At 43.5% G+C, this 23,878-nt stretch overlaps 1 protein-coding gene across 8 annotated transcripts in view; it reads right to left on the reverse strand.

The window, feature by feature from the left end:
• The window catches only part of LOC111156037 (RNA binding fox-1 homolog 1), a 600,640-nt gene that overhangs the window by 19,530 nt on the left and 557,232 nt on the right, over nucleotides 1-23,878 (reverse strand). For 5 of the 8 annotated variants that reach the window (XM_022516606.1, XM_022516607.1, XM_022516604.1 and 2 more), the window contains one exon: nucleotides 16,242-16,306. In XM_022516606.1, the coding sequence (XP_022372314.1) occupies nucleotides 16,242-16,306 (65 nt within the window). Of the gene's footprint in view, nucleotides 1-16,241; nucleotides 16,307-21,014; nucleotides 21,058-23,878 lie in introns of all 8 variants that reach the window. The other 3 variants (XM_022516609.1, XM_022516603.1, XM_022516602.1) reach the window with 1 other exon arrangement.

Here is a 23,878-nt window from a genome sequence, read left to right on the forward strand (position 1 = left end):
GATGGCCACGCTGCCATGCTCTGTATCTGCTTCCTCCCCTGTTCCTCTTCTCTTAGCACCTGGCATGGAAAACTCAAGAGCTTCTTTGCTGGGTCTTCCCACTTTCCTTCTGAGTCCATACCTAATCCTCTTTACCATTTTTTTTCCACCTGGAATTTTTCCTATTTTTAAGACCTCTCTCGACTGCAGAATTTCTCAAACTTCCCTGAAGACAAGACTTAGCTAAAGTGCTTATTAAAAATTGATACGTGTCTGAGTTTCAGCCCAGACTGCCTGAATCAGAACTTCTCGGAGAGAGGTCTGATCACCTGTACATTTTGGTCAGAACCCAGGCCTGGTGACTGACCAGCTCTGGGGGCCCCATTCACACTGTCCTAAGTGGCTGGTGCTCATGGACAGAATCATGGTCCCAGGTAGTTTGTACTGTGGGGAAATTTGGGAACATTGCTGAGAAATCTCCTGCAAATTCATTTCCATTTTCATTTCAGAGCCCCAACTTTTCCCAGGAAGACTGTTGGACAGGGGGAGGCTTATGGGAGGGGGGAGGATTATTAATTTAAGAAAAATAATAAAATGGCTGATTACTGTACACAAGGGAGAAGGCTACATTTGTCTGGAGTCTTTGCAATGTCGATGCCAAGGAGTCACTGGCCTGATGTCAATGGAGTATTTACCTATGACAGGTGGCTGCGAGCCTTGTATCTACACATTAAATGATTTAATTTTCCTGACCACCCGTCTTCCTACCCCAGTCTTCACAGAGGAGGAGGCAGAGGAACAGCAAGTCAAGGAGCACACACAAACCGGTAAGTAGGGGAGATCAACCATGGTTGGGTTGTCTCAAGACCCAACTCTTATTTACTAAGATTGGGCTCAGGGGAGCCCACGTAGGGGTAACGGGTTGGCCATGGAGGGTCATGTCTCTACAGAGGGACTTCCTGATACCATTCTGAACCTTCTATTCCTCTCAGACAAAATAATACAGCATTTGGATTCCCCCTCGAGTATGATGTTAATTGAGGCTTGAGAGAGATAATTATATTCTGCTTTAACAACTTGGGATGTGGAATGGCATGGGCCATGGTCTTTCTCTCTCTTTTCATTCTATTACCAGACTTCATTATGTTTTACGACGGTTTTCATAGACCAGCCATCTAGACTGTGCATCTGACTCAGCTGGTGGTGCATTTAAATTAGTCCTGTGACCTGCCATGTTATCCTTACGTCCCACTTTTCTTCTTAGGCTGAATCTCATCTCTCTGCAATTTTCTTTCTTCTAAAAATTACCCACGGCTGAATTCCAAGAGACAAATGAAAAGAGTAGCCAGCCAGTATTGCTGGAGGGAATGAGGGAAGCTGGCTATCGAGACAGAGTAAAACCTGCGGTACAGGCGGGGGCCAAGGGAGGACAGACGGGGAATGTTCTCCTGTTGGAGAACACCAGTTTTAAGTTTCACTGTTAAATATTCTGGTGGCTTCTCATTCTGTGGCCTCTTAACTCTCTTATGTCACTATTGCTACACGAAACTCGGGGTGGATATCACTCATGGTAAGTTTCTTCTTGGGTCCAATGCTATGAGTACTGAAGCTAGCACGTACGTGCACACACACACACACACACACCCCGACATGTGATTAACCACCCCCCCCCCCCAAGGCTAACTAGTAAAAAACCCCTAGAGCCTTAGAAGTTGCTCTTCTGGTCTGGTAGATGGCAGTCAAGATGCCCCACAATGACACTGGCACAAAATCAAATTAATCCTATCTGTAGATTCTGGGGGTACCTGTCTGTTATAAGGCAGAGTTTCTCAACCATGACTGCCTGCTACAAATCAGCTACTATATGTGTGTGTGTGAGTGTGTGTATGTGTGTACACACACACATATATACATATATATACCCATATATTTATGTGAAATACTAAAGACCAAATCCATTTCCCAGTCTTTTAAGACTGAACCTTCCAGAGTGGTTCCCAGGCCTGGGTATTCCCAAGAAACCACTTTGGTGGTCCTAATGCATCAGCCAGCCCCAAGAACTCACATTTGACTGTGTGAGTATTTCTTTGAACTCACGTGCCCTGGCTCTGTAGGAAAAAGAGCTGTGTCCTCTGGTTTTTCAATTAAACTGCACTAGTGTTGACTGCCATGGTTTTTAATGATCAATATTTTAATTTTTGAAAATTGCCTTATATTAATGATATACATTATTTAATATATTACTAATACTTATTAATTTTATTAGTAATATTATTATTAATACTTATTAATTTAATTAATACTTATTAATACTTATAATACTTATTTTTTCCAGGATGCTTCCCTTTAGACACAGGGGAATAGGGTGGAAATGCACACTCATCGGGGAATCTTGCCGGTATGTGTTAAGAAGTTGCTAGAAGGATCCTAGGGAATTCCACCAGGAATGTTTTCTGAATAGTCAGACGTCACATGCAGAAATAAGGTGCTTCTGTTACAATTGCTCTTGCCGGCTTTACTAAATAGTTTACTGGTCTTGTTCATTCAATCCTCAGATGGTTTGCTACCTGCCAGGCACCCAGCTACCCCACAGGGACAGGACGTTGTGCTCCTGTGCTTTAAATCACTGTGGAACGTCTATCCTGGCCTTGGCTGCCTGGAAGCTCATGACCTAACTTATATTTCAGTTTTACTGCCAAGAAAGCGGGACTTATTTACTTGGGATCAGTATTTTCATTCTCTCCCCCCTCACCACTTGGTTCTAAAAACTCAAGAATTATAAAAAGCCCATTCAAATTCATATTTCCTCCCGCCCTGTGGTTATTTTTGTTTTTAAAGGATTTTATTTACTTATTGGACAGAGAGAGACACAGCGAGAGAGAGAGAGAGAGTGAGAGAGAGAGAGAGAGAGAGAGAACAAGCAAGGGGAGTGGGAGAGGGAGAAGCAGGCTTCCCACCGAGCAGGGAGCCCAATGCGGGGCTCGATCCCCGGACCCTGAGATCATGACCTGAGCTGAAGGCAGATGCCTAACAACTGAGCCACCCAGGCGCCCCTCTATTTCTATTTTAGTTTTGAATTAGGTGTACTTCGAGAGGCTGTGGCAAACTGTAGCATGAAATGGGGTATAAACAAATAAACCAGCAAGCAAATGAGCTATAGAATCCTCTCAAAGAAAGAAACTATAGAAATGCTCTCCTGATCCTTTTTGTCTTATATCCTTTAGCATATTTCATTTCATTTCGCCTCAGTTGCTCTTCCTAACATTGTGTATATTTAAAAAAAAAATTATGTTTAACTGGGAAAGGAGAGAAGTGCTCTGAATCTATCCCTGATTTGAATATTTGGATATTTCTATCCAAAACTTCTGGGTTTCAGAAATTCAAACCCAAGTGCATCTCCAGTCCTTTTGAGAGCAGTCTACTTCTGTAATTTTCGTTTTTCCAACCTTGAACAAGCTCCACGGCTCTGACTACTTTTTTTTCCTCAGCTAAAAACAGAACTAATGGTGAACCTGGAAGGCCTGCCCTGTCATCTTCCTGGGCCTCAGTTTCTTCCTCTGGAAAATGGGAACAAACATAGCACAGAGTCCCCTAGATTTTTTTTTTCTTTTTGCATTTTGATGAGAACATGAATATGACAGGGCTTTATCTGGGGGGAAATTGCCATTTATTTTTTTGGCTATGTGTACTCCTAAAGGATAGTCATCTTCTCTCCCCCAGAGAGAGAAGGCATTTGTGTTTTTAAGTGCTGGACTTCCAGGGTTTTAGGCCAAGAGGGGGAGAGTCAAGAGCCTTTTTGAGGTTACAAGTCCTATCAGAGAGAGGCGGGGGCCTCCTGAAAGATAAAATCCCACCTCAGGTTTGGTTGGGCAGAGTGAAGACGGTCACAGAGGAGACCCTCATGAGAACAAGTTTCTGATGCAGTTAGAAATGGGTCTGGCCCGTCGTAGGAACAGCTGCTTGTGATCTCTTGGGGAAGCAGCTCTTGTACAGGGGAAAGGAATCCCGGGCTTGTGGAGGCCCACAGGGGATTGGGGTGGGGTGGGGAGTACAGGGTGTCCAGGCTGAGGCTCTGGAGGCTACAGAGGCCACACTGAGGGGGTCTGTGCCCATCTATGAGTTACAGGCAAAACAAAGTAAGTGTGATGATAGAAAGGTCCAGAACCTTACAGATCCCTGGGGGATTCCTAGAACCCAAGACCACCCCAGGCATTAGATTTCTCACCAGTGGCCTTGGGAAGACAGCAACACAGGCAGATTTGGTTTAACATTTTGAAAAGTAACTTTCTGCAGAGCAACTGGTTGTACAGAAATCTACAGCCGTGGAGGTACAGGGGCTGGGTTTGTGAGGGGAGAACCGGTCACCTTCTTGTGCGTATCCCTGAGCTCCTCCACTGACAGGAAAGATAGACTATTTGACCTCATGATTCCTGGTTGCTTCTTCAGAAAATTTTTTTTTTCCCCAAACTATTTTTCGTCCAGTTTTACTGAGGTAAGTTCCACAAATAAAAACTGAACACAACTGGATTGAACAATGTGCTTTTTTGGAGCTGTATAAAGTGATGACTTGATACACAAATACATTGTGAAATGATCACCACAATCAAGGTAATTAACATATCCATCACTTCATACATTCATCTTCCTTTGTGGGTGGTGAGAACGTGTAAGTTCTACTCTCAGCAAATTTCAGGTCTCCCTCCTTTAAAACTTCTAGAAGTCAACATTCCAATACAAGACAAAACAAAACAAAAACTCATCTCTGGCCCAAAACTGATTCTAAGCCAGAAAACCTGCTTCCACAGGAGCAAAACAAAATATGCCTGTAGTTTAGTGATGTTGATAATAGTAATAGTAACAGTAATATTATCCTGAGTGTCATGTAGTGTCCAGCTACTCAAGGAGCTTTCTGCTCATGACCACCATTAATTCAGTAACAACCCAATGAGGCAGGCATCACTCATTAGCCCCACTTTAAAGATGAGGTAGTTGGGGATCAAACAGGTCAGTTAGCCTGCCTGTATTATCTCTGTCTGTAGTAAGTTAATTTTGCCTAAATCTAAGTCTCTGATCATATTCTATAGACGAACAGCAAATATTTGTTGCTGCATCAAAGTATGTAGAGTGATCGTGAAAGACTTTGCCTCACATCTGGACCAGAGCAATGACAGGTTGTGGGCAGCTGAGCGAGACACGGCTCCCCAGAAATGTTAGTGTTATGGGGGTCCTAGAGGTTGCCCAGTCTAAACGCGACACCCACTTTCAAGTGGATTTAATTTTATTTGCTTTCTCTTGCCTGTGTACAGTCAGTGCTTTCAAATAATACCATATGCTTGAAAATATCTGTCAATCAACAGCTGAGTTAGAGAACCCCATGAATTTTCACCACCTCCTTTAATTGCAAAGTAGTGTTCAGTTTCCTCTCCTTCCGACTATAACTGGTATCATTGTCTTCATTTAGCAGATGAAGAAACTGAGGCTCAGGAAAGCTGAGACAAACCTGATGGGACTATTCCAGATTATGTTTTACATTCATGTGAGTTTGTTATGCAATCGATGAGAAAATGCTAGCATGAAATCACTCTCATTACACCTTGGTCTTTGGGGGAAAGAAAATGACTGATGGTGGCCCTAGAGGAGTTGAGGGGGGAACGTTCCCATAAGATGGATTACGAGGGCCCCGCAACCATTGGAGGTTCTTACTTTCTCACTGAGGAAGGGAAAGTAGAAAGAGGCTTAGAAACCAACAATTTGCTAAGACAGATTCTCCTACACCCTGCCAGGTTTGTGGAGTGTCCACATTAGTTACTGAATATTGGGGTGGGATTGAATGTTGCCCTCCATGGTGGTGCTTCTCAGATGTCATACGTACCGCCCAGGGGTCTCGAAGGTGTAGATTTGATACAACAGGACTGGGATGGGCTTGAGAATCTGAATTGCTTTCAAGCTCCCAGGGAGGTCAACACAGGTGGTCTGGGAACCAAGCTCTGCAGAGCAAGGTGCTCAGAACCCTCACAATGGACCACCCCAATCTTGAAATTTCAGAACAGACTCAGGCAATCACTCTTTCCCTGTCCTTTGTTCTAAGTTTGACATGGAGAAATTGAAGAAAATAATCCAAAGAATAGAAGAGAAATGGTCCACCATTCTGGGAAAGCTGTGGGGCTGACCGGGTCCAGGACACAGGTTTAACCTGCCCCCACGCCCACTCCCTGAGCTCACTGTCCACTAGCTCGAGGTAGTCTGCACACCCTCTAACTACACAGAAATGGGGAGGAAAATAAGCCCCTTGTCTTTGAATGTGGTCTAAAGTTTCAAACGACAAAAGGGGACCACAAACAGAGTCGGGGATTGACAGGATGATCAAAGTATCCAACAGTCATGGTCTTCTTTGTGAAGGGATTCCACGCCCGAGAGCGCGGTGGGAAGTGCTGATCCAGATTACCAGATGCTGGGTGTATTTCCATAAGCTCAGGGCCAAAGCATTTCCATTTTAGGATAATTAAGGGGAAGGGTGTTTAGCTTTGATTATGTCTCATCCCCCCACAATCTATTGATCTGTTGGAACACTCACAAATCCTAATGCAGCACAAATCAGCCCAGGAACAATGACAAAATTCATGAGTTAGTTCCTCCTTACAGAGGTTCCCTCAACCTTTCGCCTCCAAACTATCGTCCAATTCCTGAAAGTGGTCCCTACTCTACATGTTTGTGTGTGTGTGTGTGTGTGTGTGTGTGAATTAAATATGAAATACACTACGGTTTTGAGGAGAATTTAATTCCAGGGGAATCAATCACTGTGATTCATGCCAGGGAGGAAATCATGAGGAGTCATTTGTTTCTGTCTAGTGACTGTCCAGAGGCACGTACCTCATTTAGACATGGAAATAATGTAGAGGCCGCCCTTAAACAGAAATCAGTTCTACTGGGAAAGAATGTCAACTTCTCTTCATAAATACAGGGTCAGAACTTCTTTTGATAACTTAGAAGTAAATACTGGAAAATTTTAGTGAAAAATTACCTCTCACCCCAAAAGCACAATGACTTAAAAAAAAAAAAAAAAGGCAAAGAAGGGGGGCATCTTCAATCTAGGTCATAGTCATGCACTAAGGTTGTATTGTGTGTCTGTTCCTTTCTCCTTGACAGGGACGCTGCCTTCCAGGAGGAGAGCACTGTACATGCCGTGTAAATGGTCCCTCCAGGGGCCTCCATCTGCTCCTTCTCATCGGAGGCCTCTGACCTGCCTCTAGAAAGCATCAGGCTTTCTCACCTGCCTGAAAACCTTCACAGCTGAAGAACCCTAATGGTGCTACTTAAAGGATGGGTTTCATTTGCTTCTTTGTGGCCTATCAAGTCAATGATCTGCAGCCTGAGAAGTGTGTAATTAGGCCATGACATGACCAAAGGACTTGTTCCATCTTGTCTTGTCACTGGCAAAAGTGTCTACCCACATGGCTGTGACAGGTATGGTCTACTGGGTTTGGAATTTCCTTTAATGTCTCCCCAATTCCTTGTTGGTCCAGTCTGTTGACTATTACAGTTTTGGTACCCTTTTTTAATGGCTTCAATTACATACATGTTCATCCAATAGCGCATAACAGTTGTTAGGAAGCCATTATAGATTATGGACCAAAGGCAATTAGTTCTCAAAACCAAAATTTGAGCACTTTTTCTTCAAATGTGTGTGTGTGTGTGTGTAGGTGGGGTGGGGGGCACATGTCTGTAAATTAAAAATAAGAGAAATTCAGGAAATCTACCAGTAACAGCCATGTTTCTTTTTGGCATTGGGAGCTTTGTGTCCATAAATAAACACGAGTTTTAAAACAATCATATCGATGCCACCATCAAGAACTATACATCCTCTCCTTCACGATTTCAGAACCATCTCAATTGTTACCAAATATAATCATTGTCGATCTGCATAGCAGGTTGGCAGAAAACATAATTATTATTTTTTTTTTTTTGGTGAATGCCAATTGGGAACTATTGGGAACTATCCATAGGGACAATAGATAAATTACCGGTGGGTTTGAGAGCAGGAAATTCGAGTCCCTTTTTCATCACTAAGTCATGTCTTAGCTAGGACTACTTGAGGCTGCAAACATGCCTTGATTGGACTTTGTTAGCAATAGCAGAAGAAGGAAGAGACAGCGCAGGACCTGGACTGATGGAAACTGGGTTCACAGTGCCATCATCGGACGTCCCAGAGCACCGGGAGAATCCACCCGGGGTGGGGGGGCACACATGTCCTGCTTCTTTCTGGGATAGTCCGGTAGAAGCCTGTTGTCCCAGGCTCGTCACTAACAACAGTGCGTCCCTTCTCGGTCTCGAGCGTCACATTCTGGAGCATCACTTCTAGGGTCACCCTGACAACCCTGCTTATCTCATCAGGTTGGTCCAAGTTCTACATGGTACCGGACACACAGGGACACTACCAAAAAAAATTTAGCTTCAAAACAGAAATCTACATGGTGAAAAGGAAAAAAATCCAAAAGCAGCAGGGAAGGTACTAGAGGACTGCTTACTTCCAGGAAATGTGACAGACACATCAAAATCCGAACACCAGAGAACGGATAGATTGGCAGGCTCACGTAGCCCCTCCCCCTAAGTAACTTTGTCCTTCACAAGCAGAACCAAAGCAAAACAAAACAAACTACCCCTGCAACCCCCTGCCTTAAAAAGAATTCGATTCGCATATCCGACTACCTACCAGGTTTTTAAAGACTTGTCCACACCACACCCAGCTGAGCAGATCTGGTCACTGTTCTTCCTAAACTCTTTGAGTGCCTCTAGAATCCATTAAGGATATAACGATTCAAACCCCTGAATTTCAGAGATTCAGGCGGAATTGACGTGACCTGGAGATTTTTGGTTTCCTCAATGCTCACGCCCGCCGTCCAGATTCAAAGCTCTGACGGGAATACATGAAAGTAAACACAGATACACTCTGTGTAGTGCCTCTTACATGCCACATCTTTCACAGCCACGGTCTCAGTACTTCCAAAACACCCTGTAATGTGGAATCCATACGCCCCTAAGAGATGAACTGATGGTATGCCAAGAAATTACTTCTCGAGATTGCTCCGGTAAGTTGCCACAGAGCCTTGGGATTCAGGGCACAGACTTGAGCTCTCAGACTGAGCCAAAAAAACTCGCTCCGCTCTACTGAGCTCAGCTCCCCAAGCCGTAAAATGAAGGGGCAACATCCACTGTCCAGCGCCAGTGCTACGGACAGCTCAACGGCACGGCGTCAGCGGGGCGGTTAGCACAGTGCGCAATGTGGCTGGTGGGACTGTGCGGACCACAGTTGTGTTGCCATCGTCATAGATGACGATCAGAGTTCAAGACTGCTCACCTCCTACAGCACACTAAGGAAGTCTTAGTAAAATCCTGTGACTACTCGAGTCCTCTACTTCCATCTCGTGAACATGGCGACAGGAATACTGTCCTGTATACTGCGGGTTTTACTGAAGAAATTTGTTTTCACCTGGTGTGTGTGCCTTGTGATGGGAAACTCGCAGGCAACATAGGTTTCTTTCTAGTTACCCTAAAGCTGCCTGGAATAATTAGCTTCAGTCTCTCCTCCTGAGGGGAGCCTGACTCACAGAACACAACTCCCAAATGAATCAGTTAAGAAAGTGAACTTTAAACCAAAAAGAACAAGCATATAAATAAAAATAAGAATACACTACATACTTTTATATCTATCTATCTATATCTATATCTATATATCTAGGTATATATATATATATACATATATATATATATATATTCTTTTTTTCTTTTTCCTTCAACCTGGTGTTCTAATTTAAAAAGCTGGATGTGCTTTCCTAGCACTGGGGTATAGGATGTAAACAAAGACATTAATGACTCATTTCTGCTACATTTCTATTACAAGTTGACAGAGTGTGTTTTTTGAAATTGCAGAACCTGGGAGAACTCATCAGGGCATCTGAAAATAGCAGAAAAGATAAAGAGCTGAAACCAGGAACCACCTGAAGAAGGCTGCGTCAACAAAGGTCCAGAGACATAACTGAGGCTTCCTGCTGTGATTTGACTCCACAGAATCCGAATTCAAACCGACTTCCTTCTGACCCCGGATCTTTGTCTCAGCTGGGAGATGCCACGCACGGGACAGAGACACTTCTGTCCACTCTGAGCCTCCATGAACCAAGCCCTCAGCTCCTTACTCATCCGAGAACTACCGTCTTGGCCTTGCCCCTCTCCAAGGCTTAGAATGCATTCACTCTATTTTTCAATGGTGTATTTCTCAGAGAAAATAACTGAAAATGTAAATGAAAGATAATAGGGAAGCTACCACACCTTTGCCAGCTTTTGTTTTGCCAACCAGGAACACTAAAAGCAAAATTGAATGAAAAAAGAACAACAACAACAACAGGCCCCTGGGTGGCTCAGTCCTTTAAGCATCCAGCTCTTGCTCTCAGGTCTTGAGCTCAGAGTTGTGAGTTCCAGCTCTGAGTTGGGCTCCAGGCCCAGCACGGAGCCTACTTTAAAAAAAAAAAGAAAAAAAGAAAGAAAGAAACCAAAACAAAGCTACCATGCTGTCATCACTTCCTAAAAGAAAAGCTCTTTTCATGGCATCTGAGAAAAAAGCCTGGCTAAAGCCTGAGGGCTCCCAAGACCAGGGAGCTCAAAACCTGCTCACATTAGGTGGCCGGGGTCCTTCTCCTGTCCCAGCGACCCCGTAAACAGGTCATCAGAAGGAGTCACCAGGTCTCGAACTGGCCTTGGGAGACAGGGCTTTAACCAAAGCCCCAGGATGCGATCTCTGAGATCTTGCCCAGCACACATCACAAAGAATGAGCGCTGATTCTTACCCCGAAAACAGTTTCAACCCTGTTGAACCTGGTTCAGACAGCAGGGCTGGGGAAAACACGGATACTTCCCTCCTCTGCTTTGCATTGTCTACCCTCATTAAGGGCTCTGCATTATCCACAGAAGCAGCTTTCTGTATTCTACGCCACAGCAAGAAAAAGTAAAATTTTTAAGTTCCTGAAGTACAACAGTAATTTTTAAATTAACCTTTCTACTAAAAAAAAAAAACAAAAAAAAACCCAAAATCAAAAACCAAAAAACAAACCCAAAAAGCAAAAAAATAAAAACAAAAACAAAACAAAATTAAAAAAAAAAACAAAACAATCTTTCAATGGTAACTTAAATGTTCCATTCAGGATGTTCATGTGCTTTATAAGCTGACAAGCCCTTAATCTTTAGTCTGTATCATTTGATAAGGACTCCAGATAAAATGCTACATCATTTTAAATGTAATTACTAGCCTTCTTTTAATGACGGCATTCATTTCTCTATTATTTAATCTGAATCCAGAAAGTCAAGAGTCTTAGATAGGGAGTCCCTGCATTATATGGAAATCAACACAAATTCTTTTACTTTTTCAGTTTGGATCAAACTAAGGTTTTATGTAAACAAATTCGTTCTATATTCTTTAGTTCTAGATCCTACACTTATGATAAAATGTGATGAGAAGGCAGAGAAATGTTTCTCCCCTCGTTCCTTCCCACCTTCCTTCCTTCCTCCCTCTCTCCCTTTCTTCTTTTCCTCTCTCCCTCCCTCCCTTTCCTTACCTCCTCCCTTCCTCTTTCCTCTTTCTCTTTGTTCTTTTGCTCTCTTCCCATTCGTCCTCCCACACAACCATCTACCCATTCACCCATCTATGTACATACACACGTATGTTTTTATCTCAGTCACCTTTATACGTTTAAATTGGAGTAGACCAAAATCTCCATGACCTCAGACACATGCCTCCTGAATTTTAAGAAAGAACTGCTAATCTATTTGTCTCTGAAATAGAAATTTTTATTCATAGGTTATGACTATCACATTTAAAAAAATGTTCTAGCATGGGGCTTATGACTCCCTGAATTTGCTAGGTCCTGGCCTCCGTGTAATATTTACCTAGAGACTCTTATGAGTCCTTTGTGAGGACCTGAGGCACAGGGATGTGTGTGTGTGTGTGTGTACATGCTTCTCTTAGCATATGTGTATGTATACATAGACACACAACAGACACACACACATATACGAGTAGGTCTAGATATTCCAAACACAGAGAACAAGATAATTGATCCTAGGGCATTTTCCTTGAGTTTCTATTAAGTTGAGCTATGAAATTGCCAATATTCTACCATTTTGTCAAAAAATAGCAAGGTTATGTGATACAGTCTAATACTACGTTTCCGATGAAATGTTAAGGTCTCAAAAAACAAATGAACAAAAAAGGTAGAAAAAAAAACCAAAGAAACAAAACCTGGTTGCTTGTTGTCTCTTTTGCTCAGTCTAGGGGCAACTGTACGGCCTGTCTGTCCAAAGCTCCTGACGTTGGGGGGTCTTGGAAGGAAATGCATGTCTCATGTGCAAGAGGAAATGGCCCCTGGGAGCCGTCCGCACAACAGGATCATGATGAAACTGCCGAGTGAACCACCCTGTATAACTTTCTTCTCTAGCTGCTGGAATCTGGCTCCCCTCTGCCCTAACGTGAGGGGACATTCTCATGCACTGGTTGTTAGGAGATGTTAGAAGGTTCAGCAAGCAGGATAAGCATGAGAAATGTCTGCCCTTCTGGAGAGAGAACATTTTCATCGAAGCTGGATACACATCATACATACACCCCCAAATATTTGTGGCACAAGTCACTGAACAGGGAATATCCCCTCCCGCCCCACCTCCTGGTTCGGCTGCTCACAGATGCATCCACAACCAAGTCATAAAACACAACGAAACCAAGAGCCAGTCCATAAAGAGAAGGCTGCCCCAGGCTTCATTCAAGCAAGCCATTCACCGAGCTAATGTGATGGTGGACCTGTCGAATCCAGAACGCATCACGGACACATCAGCAACACCAAGTGCATGCAATGACCAGATGACCATCGGCCCCACTGCCATGCTTTGATCAGTTCAAGCTCAGAAAACAATGCCCTTGGAAAGTCTGGACCGTGGGCTTTCCCTCAGTCAAAGGGAGGTTAAAAATGAAGATCTGGTGAAGTCAGGTGCTTTCCACACATTGCCTAAATGCCAAGGAGAGATGTTTGCCTATTCTCATTAAATCTGTCAGGGAAACTATCAAATTACCTAGTCCAGGCAGGTCTCTTGCTTTTGGGGAAATCTCTGCCCACACCAGATGGTCTTCATTCTGGAGGTCAGCATCCAGCAACTCTCAGGGTGCTCCCAGATAATCAGCATGTGATCATTTAACCAAGAAGATGATGGGGAGGGAGTTGCAAGGTATCCATCAAGGACCTTCTGGACAGTCCTGAGGTTATTGGAGTTCAATATTTTCCAAAGGTCCCTGACTCTTTAATTTGATAAGGACTTATTCTGTGCTGATAAAAGGTAAAATTCTATCACCTGGGGACACCAAGCTTCTCTTGCTTTCTACACTCCTGAAGAGCGAATTTCATGGCTACAAGTGAAATTAGTGGCTGTTTCTCTTTTCATCCTGTTGATAACCAGCGAGCGTTACCAAAACGCTCTCAATTCCTGCTGATTTTGTTTCCTGCTCTGAAGGAGTTTCTTTGGGTTAAGGAGTTTTTTTCTCTTTGTCATCCTGCTTGTCTTCTAGATGAGAAGAACCCAGAATCTATCATGGCTGATACTAAGCTGGGATCATGTAAAAATAAATTATTACACAACTGCCCCGAGATAAAGTCTAGAAACTTGGCATCTTTCATCCAAATTCAAAAGCTATTCTGATAATTTCACGTCCTCCCCAAATATGTGTCTTCTACCAAAGGGACGGGTCTTCCTTCTCATCGCCTGCTTACTGGAAATATAAGGAAGGACTATGTCATAAATGTGCTTTATAAATTGAACCAGAAATATCATTTTAAAGATTGTTTTCTGGTAATTTGCCTATTACTGCATTTACCTCAGTGCAATAATCCCATATGTGGCGAGTGTCTTGCTTCTAATCAAATTAAAGAGGGCTGGTAATCAATTTCCACACCAACCAAGAAGACCCAATGTACAAATGTCTTTCATAAATAGCAAGAGGCCAATTACATGGACAAGAGTATATTTACTTGGTTTCTTCCATGGAAACGATTACACTAACGTGGGAATTGTAGACTCATTCAAGATTTGCCAAGCCAAGAACGAGGGCAATTTTCAGTAGGACACACTGCCAATGAGAAGTCTCAATAACGTTAAAGTAACAGATTCTATACACATATTTGCACAGGGTGATCCCCCAATGCAGCAACACTTTAACTTAATTTTCAAATGAAGGCCAACAGAGATGGCCAGATTCTCAAGTAATTCTATTTAAGAATACTCTTAAATATTGTTTATTTTTTTTTAAGTATCTAGATGGGTCTTATTGAAGAAAGCAATTTAAATTATATCTTTATAATTAACCTTTTTCCAACTTGGGGGAAGATGCATTTATGCTGAGAAGCAAGATAAAAATCCAAAGAAATAAATCCGTTTAAGATTCTTGTAATTATACAGCAGGCTAAAGTCACTATGATTATAATTATATACAAAGTGGGTGTTTGAGAATTTAGCATCTAGAGATATTTTCATAAAAATAATTAAGGGTTGTAGATGAACCACATTACAATTGATACTTTGCGAATCTTCAGTGTGCAGAGTTTAATAGCATTAGGACTTCTCATTTGTAGAATGAGCTCTAGGATTTCAAGATTGCCATCAGTTTTATGAGCTTTATTGACCCTCTCTCGTTTCCTAATCCAGTGTCACAGTGTACTGAAGACAGGAACGTACATAAAAACCTATTTTGCGTCTTGGCAAGAGGATGCGGGGTAAGTGGATAATTTATGTATTTAGAACTGCGTCTTAACAAGTGTTTGGATTTCTTTGGAGGCTCCGTCCAGGCTCGAGAACTTGTTAGGGCTGTTTATAAGGAAACGGTAATACTACCTACATGCAACCAGATAGCAGACCTCACTTCTATCTCGCCCAAGAGCCACCGCAAACAAGTGTATGCACGGGGTTTTCCAAGTGCCGTTTTTTGGGGTTCAGTTGTTGATGTTGCTTTCTTCTACCTCGGAAGAAATCTGCAGCTACGTCGAGCTAACGACACATCTCGTGGGAAATGGAATGGAGCCGCAGAGAAAGCACACCGCAGCAAACCGCGAGAGGATCTAAGTCACAACAGGCCGGGGAGGAAGGAGCACCAGTGGCTGACACTTCCAACTCGGGGGTCAAGTACATCGCCTGCTTACCTGTCTGACCCAGCATGCCTCAGCCACACATGCAAATCGTCACCGTCACCGTTTTATCCATGAGACGTATTTTTAAATTAAAAGAGTCATTACCAAAAATAAGCACCCTCAGTGACATTTGTACATGCAGAGCCTCTGAACATTCACATTTATGTCCTCAGAAAACAGAGCCAACGGGTTGCATTCAAATATGGAAACGCACTTTTTTTTTTTTTTTTTTTTTTGCCTTTTCTTCCCCCCCCTCAGGCACCTACACGAAAATAGCTGTGGCTTGCCATTTCAGAAACCAAGTCATCTGTCAAGCCTGGGCAAGGGGTAACGGAGCTCCTCCCCACCCCTTGACCCCCACCCCCGCCATCCAATCTGACTTCTGCATTTCTTAGTCCCTCTCTGTCCCCCTTCCACTGCCGGTCTTAACACGTGGTGCGCGTTACAAATACGCCTGGTTTATCCTAGTAGGTTTGGACACGGGGCCCTGCCAGATAGAGTGAACCTCCTTAGGAATGCCAGGTACATCTCCCCCATTCCTTCGTGTTGGATCAAAAAAAAAAAAAATAGGTAACAGAGGGAATGCTCTACTGGGTGTGGAAAAAAAAAAAAAAAGAAAAAAGAAAAAAACAAGGGAAGCGGGTGACTGAAGTGGAGGAAAACCTGCCGGCTCATCTTCTGGTGTTCACCCTAGGAGCTAGAGACCGTGGCTGCTGCTTACGTGGAGGACCGTGGGAAGGCTGTGCGGGGACAGTTTGTGTGTGCATGCAAGGTACGCTGTCGCAGGGATTGAGAGAGATCGGAAAAGCACTACACGGGCACAAAACACAGCATTTTGGGTCTTAGCAGAGAGGTTGAGAGTTTAGGATGGTCTAGGTTTGATGGTTCATTCTGTCTCTACGTGGCACTGTTCACCGTCACCCTGGGCCCTGATTTGGGGGTGCTGCCTCCCCAGCAGTCATGCATGCGCACCAGAACCAGACGAGAATCTTGTTTCCCACCGGCTAAGTTCATTTCCAGGTAGTTGTCAAGTGGGAGGAGGGAGACTCTTACCTGTCACTGTAGGCAGCGGCAGTGGCAGGGGTCGGCTGGGCGTAGCGGTATGCGGCATAACCACCCTGAAACGCAAGGAGAAATCTGACTCAGGAGTGCAGACGAGGCCAACTCAGGGGTGTCCAACCGTGAGGCCGCAACACAACAGCAGTAACCCACATCTACCAGTCTAACGTGGAGGTTAATGAAAGCTTAGTACCAAAGCAGAAGTACCAAACACACTGGAGAGACAGGGGCTTGGATACCAACCCCAGCTGGATGTTAAAGGTTAGCGGTTGTAAGCGTTTCCCAGAGGAGGAACCCAGACACCCTTCTAAAGAGATGTACCTAGACGGTTAATGGTGACCGTGTTGGGGTGGGGAGGGTTACGGGGGATTCTCTAAACACTCTGTATACTTTGCTGAACTTTCCAGATTTTCAAAAATGATTATGCTTTGCCTTTCCTTATTAGCCACTAACTTACATCTTATTCAAACTCTCCTCAATGACTTCCTTAAAAATCCAACATAGGTTGAGCTAATGCCCTCCTGTCTTACATTGATATTTCTAAAAAAAAAAAATAACGCTTTGATGGAAAGTTTATTAGTCATCTCTCGCCTATGTAGCTATTCAACCACTGAAGCAATTAAAGAAGGCTGTGTTTAGCTTTCTAAGTGTTGCATAATTATTTAAAAAAATGGAATGGTGAACACTTGTTAAAAATTCTGTCTTTTCCGCTAAAGATATCACACTGGTGCAGATAGGGAATTTGTCTGGTGCAGAAAATATGATAAAGCTTTCCAATTTGTAAATAAAATCATTAAGAGAGGGGGGAAAAAAAACCTGAAAAAAATAATTAACATTTAGTTCCATGTACCAGTTACTGCAATTGTTCAATTAAGCAGAGGACAAGCAAATGGTCATATTCGAAAGAAATTGTGTTCAGCGGAGCATTGATTATCAAACTGTGAAAATAACCCAGCTTCTTGCTCAGCAGACCACAGCGATACATCAACCACTGTCGACTGCTCTCAGCACAATTAACAAACAGGATCCAGTCTCTACCGATAACACAGGGGACGCTTGGGTTCTAATTAGAATTCACCATCCCACAATCCTCTGAGGCAACAGTTCTCACCCTTACCATAAAGGGGCAACTCTGAACAGACTGATGGGTTTGAGGACACCCCTCCTTCCAAGAGCCAAGCTACTTCCATGTCAGAGAGGATCTAACAACAAAATCAGGAATGAGGGGTACATTATGCTTAGCTTCGTGCCTAGGGGACAGCCCAGTGGTAAGATAAGGACATGGATGCTGTAAGGAGCCGCTTTGTCGTCTCAGTAATTTATCTCTTCCCTCTTCTAACTTTCAGAATAGATCTGCCACGACGACTTACATAGTGATTCAAAAATCTAGTTTGTCCTTAAAGAAATTTTTCCTTTGGATCAGCCCTGGAGGCATAATCCAAGACACCCAATCAGCAATCATTTGGAGGCAGTATTAAAAAGAAAATGAGGTCTTAGCCAGACACCACCTGGTGCTCCAAACACCATGTTCTCTAATTAGGAATGGGGAAACTCATTAAATGTGCTGAAGAGTTGTAAAACCAAAGTGGGTGCCACACCAGCACCAAGCTCAAGATACAGAATGATGGGCTGAGGGGAAATTAGGTCACCAGATTTCTGGAGTCATTCTTTTTATCTGCTTGTCCATCTCCTAGGCTTTCATGATGCGTCCAGACAGACACAGGTGTGTAGGTGTGTGTATTAAACCGTGAGGTAGGGAGGGAGGGGCTGGAGTCGGCTCGCTGATTGCTAACTGCCACCAGCCGAAAGCTTGGATGGAAAAAGAGAGAGAGAGAGAGTGTGTGTGTGTGTGTGTGTGTGTGTGTGTGTTTCTTCTAGAGTAGAAAGCAAAAGCCACTGTGAAGGTATTTGCATCAAGGGTCATGTAAATCAGTCATGATTTGGTGACTGTGAATTTGGTCCCAGCAAAGATTTCTAGCAACACCCCCCCACCCCGCCCCGCACATCCTCTACATTCGAACTCTGTATGGGTCTCCAACTTCCATGATTGTTTCCATTAGAGTGTGATAAGTGTCGTGCAAACAGCAGATAAGGCAAATAAACCTCACTAACCACCAGTCGGTATTTACTGTTATGAGCCTAGAATGGATGTGTGTGCAGCTGGGATTCCTCTGCGCGGCAGACGTACTTGACCATGGCGCCTTGGGAAGGACCCATCGTCTCCATTATTTTCACGAGACCTGCCCAGTTAAAATAAGTGTGTGTTTCTATGCGAGACAGGCCCCAATGGTCAATGCCCTGACAACATCCTGGTCTTGGATATTTAGGAATCTGTTCACCAGCATTCCCTATTTAAGACTCAAGGTCATAGTCGTCCGAGGTCTGTGGAGCCAGTGGAGAGATTCTGACCTTGAGCAGTAGGCTCCTTCCTGTCCAGTGGGTATGCTGGTGGTGATGGCAATGTTCTACCCCTGAGCTGTCCCACACAGTCATCACTGGTCCTAGAGTGACTACTGAACACTGGAAATGTTGGCTGGTCAAACAAACTGCAATTTTTAATCTGTCTGGTTTGAGTTAATTTGACTTTCCCCATCAAGGGTCATGTGGAGCTGACAGTTTCAGTATTGGACAGTCTGGGTCTAAGTGATCCCTCAAATAGGTCATCAGCACAGAAAGAAAAGGGTCAGGGGGCCTGACACCACCACGTGTATGCACTGCACTGTCTCCTTTTGCGATTTTTCTTCTGTATGAAATCCATATTAGGGGAATAACAGAGTTGTGTATTAACTCTGTGTATGTGTGCATACACTGTAAAATGATCAAAAAATACAAATTGCTTTAATTTGCCTTTCTAACAGGTGACTCTAATCAATTTTATGGCTCCATATTTTGCAGCTCGCTGAGCATAGCCACAGCTCCTGCAAGGTTCTGTGCTAATGTGTGAAAAAGGAGCACTTCCTTCCATTTGTTGGCACCAAACCATGTTCATGTGCAAACCGGTCTTCCTGACCTTAGGACAGAAATGCGTCCTTGACAGTTAGATCTTTTTCCCACCACCAAACCAAATGGCAAGTACCACGTGGTTCTGCGCTCCCTACTCATAAAATACACTCGTTTTTCACATATTGGGCAGCAAGCTATAAATGAGACCTTATATAAAATGTAACTCTTGAACGGCCATTATGAATTCCCCCCTCCCACCTCTGCCACCATTACCAGAAGTGGCCTTGAAGATCCCGACTCGATATTGTCGGAAACATTGCCTTTGTTAGCGGGACCTCTGGAGGCTGGGGTAAATTAGTGATGGGGGACCTCTCATGGTTTTCCAACAAAGTATTTCCAACAATGCACTTCATGGGATACTAACAATGGGAGGAAAAGGAACTTTCTGTGACCAAATCGGTTTGGGAAATGCCACATGAAATGAAATGAAACTGGTTACTTCATCTGTGGAACTTTCTAAAATGATATTGATGAGCACTGTGGACCCTCAGTGCATCTCAGAGTCCTTTAGCAAGGGAAATCACATTTTTTACTTTAGAGTATACTTTTGGAAAAAGATGTTCTAATAGCTAAATGACTTAGGAAGAGAGGTGAAATGTTTGTGTGCTGGTGGGGACATGGGGGATAGGGAGTGCTGTAGTGTGTGTGTGTGTGTGTGTGTGTGTGTCTGTCTGTCTCTCTCTCGCTTCTGCCTAACTGTATAAGTAGCAAAGGGCTTAATCCTAGACAGCAGCCTCCCCGTTTCTGAGAATACCCAAAGATCTCACTTCGTGCAATCTACAAGGTGGGCTGGTACATACTGGTACATACACATTTTACTAAAACCACAGTTAGAAGAACACTTGGAAAATGAAACATTTAAACATAGTCACTCCCTAATTTATCCGCATCACACATTTGGCTGTTTTTGGAGTGTGGCAATGGAAACCAGCTTTCCTGAAACCTAAAAATAAAAGTTGATCTTGGGAATTCAAATTATTTTGTTCTCTCCTCGATCCAAGGACCTCCCTCGTGTACTGGATTTCTCTTTACAATTTGATTAATTCTCATGGTTAAAAGAGAACGTACTTTCTTAACTGACTTAACACAGAACAGAAATGGGAACCGCATGTTACAGGGAAATCCATGTACTAAAACTCCCACTGATGGTTCTTAGATTTACATTCGTCTTTCATTTTACTTGACAGTTTTAATGTTCATTGGGGCAGCTACACTCCAATAGATGTGTTGCTCTTTTTTCTTCCTACAAATTGGTTCATTTGGGGGTTGCTTCAGCAGTGAGTAATAGGGTTGAAAGCTACAGCAATGGGTATGCGATAAATTTATAAGAAGCTACAATGAAACCAGGGAAAGTTACGTTAGCTATGCTGACCCTCGATGCAGGATGAATACGTTTTCTGTTTAACCATTCCAGTTGACTCCAGGAACCTACTACAAAGTTACCGAGAAAGCTGATACAATGAAACCTTGCAAGTCTTTTCGCTGAGTTTATATTAATTGGGTATAGATGCATTTTAAGCCAGGAAATTTATAGCCACGTCAGAATCTCCATTTTGATACACTCACGATCTAGCGAACAGGGGAATCTGAGGGTACGCATCTCTATTCTAGAAGCATTCACATCAAAACTGGAAAATTCAGTTAAGTCTTTCCTCCTCCTATGTTAGAGAACGTCTCCCCTCCCCAGAATTGTCTTGTTAGTAGGATTTCACAGCAAACCCACAATCATAGTGATGAGGTTTCCCGCCAGTCGGGATTTCATACCTGCAGCAATTTATTGCCATACACAGGCTCTTGATACACTACTCTATAAGGAAACAGAAATGTAATGTTTTCAATGCAAAAATGAAATAAATAAAAGAAAACGCATAAGTCAGACAGAAATTCCAGAGCAATTCATTTACAAGTTTGCTTCTCTTAAGTCCCTAAGATCCGAGAATGACCCATTGAACCAAGAGGAGGAGGTTTTAGCCTCGGAGCTCCGTAACCCAGAGAATCCAGAACGTGCAGGTGGGGATCTAACCCTACTGATTGTGTTTGTGCCACAACCTGCGTTTAGTTTTAGAGAAGAAAAAAGGATACTTTCATGGCTTCTTATCCTTCTAAGCATAATGCAACAGTTCAAATTAACTACTTCAAATTTCTCTCTTTATTTCATGATTAGAGTTCTCTGGAATACTGGAGGATTTCGCTTTGATGCCTAATTATTGGGGCAGTTAAGACTGTATCAATACCTTTGTTTTTAAAAATTGAATATCGAGTAACAACAGAGAGTGCAACTGAATTTCGTGAATGAATGAATTACACTGAGCTACCAAAGCTGCTTTTAAGATATATGACTGGAAAAACTGTGCGTGCATGTGCAAGGTGCTGACATGTCTGTCTGTCTGTCTATCTATCTCTCTCTCTATCATCTATCTAACGTGGACATGCCACAACCTCATTCAAGTCCAATACCAACAAAATCTCAAGTAGAACCCCTTGGATAGGATGCAATTTTTGGATGTGAGAGTTTTTGGGGGCAAGCCTAATCTTTCTTGTGAGTAGTTCTAGTTTAAAGTGAAATGTTTTAGTTCTAGGGCAGAGATCAAGGTGGTAGAACACCATAAGAGATTTAGGAACCCACCTTATAAAGGGGTGTGTGTGTGTGTGTGTGTGTGTGTCTTAATCTTCTCTTGGCCTTAGATTTAATAAATTTAAGCCTGTGGACCTATGCCTGTCAAAATTCTAGGCCTCTCTCCCTCTCTCCCATTGCTTATTGGAAAGTTTCAAGTCGAGATACTATTCCCCATGACCCGCCTATTTCATTATCCTCTCCATTATGCTCTGATTTCTGATCTTCCTCCTTTCCTTTCTCTGCATTTCTGAGTCTGGCTCAGTAAGGGCAACAAGTTTGCCCTGTTGGCTCTGGGCTTAAGCACTGAATGAAGCCAGATCATGCAGGCTCAGACCCCCATGTCAATGAACTTTTCTGGACAAACCATTTCGTCTCTTTTCCAAAGCAAAGTTTCCCCCTCTGAAAACAAAATTGGAGGCAATGGGTAGAGGCAACTCTTCCCCTCCGGGGGTCCGAGGGGGAGGCCAGGCAGTAAGGGCTGACCTTCTTGTCCCACACAGTAATGCTTAACTCCTTGGTGGTCGGCTGCCCCCGTGGTGACTGACTGACCTGCCTCATCTTAGTGGACTCATAGTCAACTCCCATTGAAAGTAGGGTCCTAGGAATAAGGACTTGGGTTTATTTGGAGAGGTTCTGTGTTGCCCTAACAGAATTTAAGAATGATGAGAACAGGCACTGGAGTCTCATGGAGACGTACCAGCCTCGTGGCTGCATGGATGGGTGGAAAGCTTAGGGCTTTCTTACGAAAAGGGAACACGGTTAACATTTCTATCCTCTATCAGTGGTCCTCTCTTTCTGTCTGCCCTCTCCCCACCTGTTCTCTCTTCTCTTCTTCCCATCACTATCTCACCGCACTTTCCACTTAGTACTTCTTTTTAAATAGCTCTATTATAATGGCCTTATTTCCATTTTCAATAGTTATCTCTTGATCCAATGCCATACCCTCGGCTCTCTCCCTGAGCGTGGAAGACAAACGTTGGGCTAACTGGACTTAAGCCACACTTACTCTCAGCTCTGTGGCCATTCTGGTCCCATGAGTTCCATACTTTCACCCCCAAACAGAACAGATTGCTTTGTAGGCCCAGGAGACTTGGTCCTTCCACTCCAACTTTTCAAACAGGTTGTTAACCCCATGGATCACTACTACTATTTTTTTTTCTTTACCTTGACTCACTTTCTCATGAAAAAAAAAATCATTTCAATGTGCACCACTGAGTAATCATGGTGAACCTGCAGATTTGATAGGCTAGTTGTGTAAGCTAAATTCCTATCTTTTGAAATAAAAGAGTGTGTGTGTGTGTGTGTGTGTGTGTGTGTGTGTGTGTGTGTGTGTAGCATGTCCTTGAGTGGGAAGGACCCAGGTAATGACCTTTTATGCTGCCAACCTTCCTGGCTTCGAAACGTGCTACATCCTCTCTACTGAGTGGCCATCCACACTGGGCCTGAGTATGTCCCCTGTGGCCAGAGTCCGAGCTTCCCCTGCAGGTCCTTCAAACCCTATGTGCTCTCTTGGGACTGAGAAATGCCCAAGGGCTCCAACATCAGGTGGGGAAGGACCTGCAGATGGAAAGGACTTGCAGGACAGAGAGTAAGGGTGGAGGCCGTGGTCTGGTGCGTGTGCTGGGACAGCTTCTGAGTGGGGGGGTAGTGCTTGAGCAGGAAGAGCTAGAGGGTGGCCTGCCTGCCGTCCTTAGCAGTGACCAAAGTAGAAGCTCATTACTCTATCCAGTAAAGTTAAAATCAAAGAGGACATTTAAACCTATTAGAGGGGACCCATGTGTCTATCACATGTCCCAGGACTGCTCAGGATTGCCCTAACCCTATTTATTGTGCACTATTTTAATGAGATTAAAGGAGCAAGCCAGAAACTTTCTTTAAATAAGAGAGAACCTCACAAGCTTTTCCTCTGAACCTTGTTACTCATCATTCCTTTAAGAAACGGTGCCCCAGGGACAGTACCAGTCATCAGAACAGACCAGTACTGAAAGGGAGGCAGGGGAGTCAGTTTGAA

This window comes from Enhydra lutris, unplaced genomic scaffold (genome assembly GCF_002288905.1).
Source record: "Enhydra lutris kenyoni isolate GAN:26980312 unplaced genomic scaffold, ASM228890v2 scaffoldscaffold45, whole genome shotgun sequence".
Taxonomy (NCBI): Eukaryota; Metazoa; Chordata; class Mammalia; order Carnivora; family Mustelidae; genus Enhydra; species Enhydra lutris.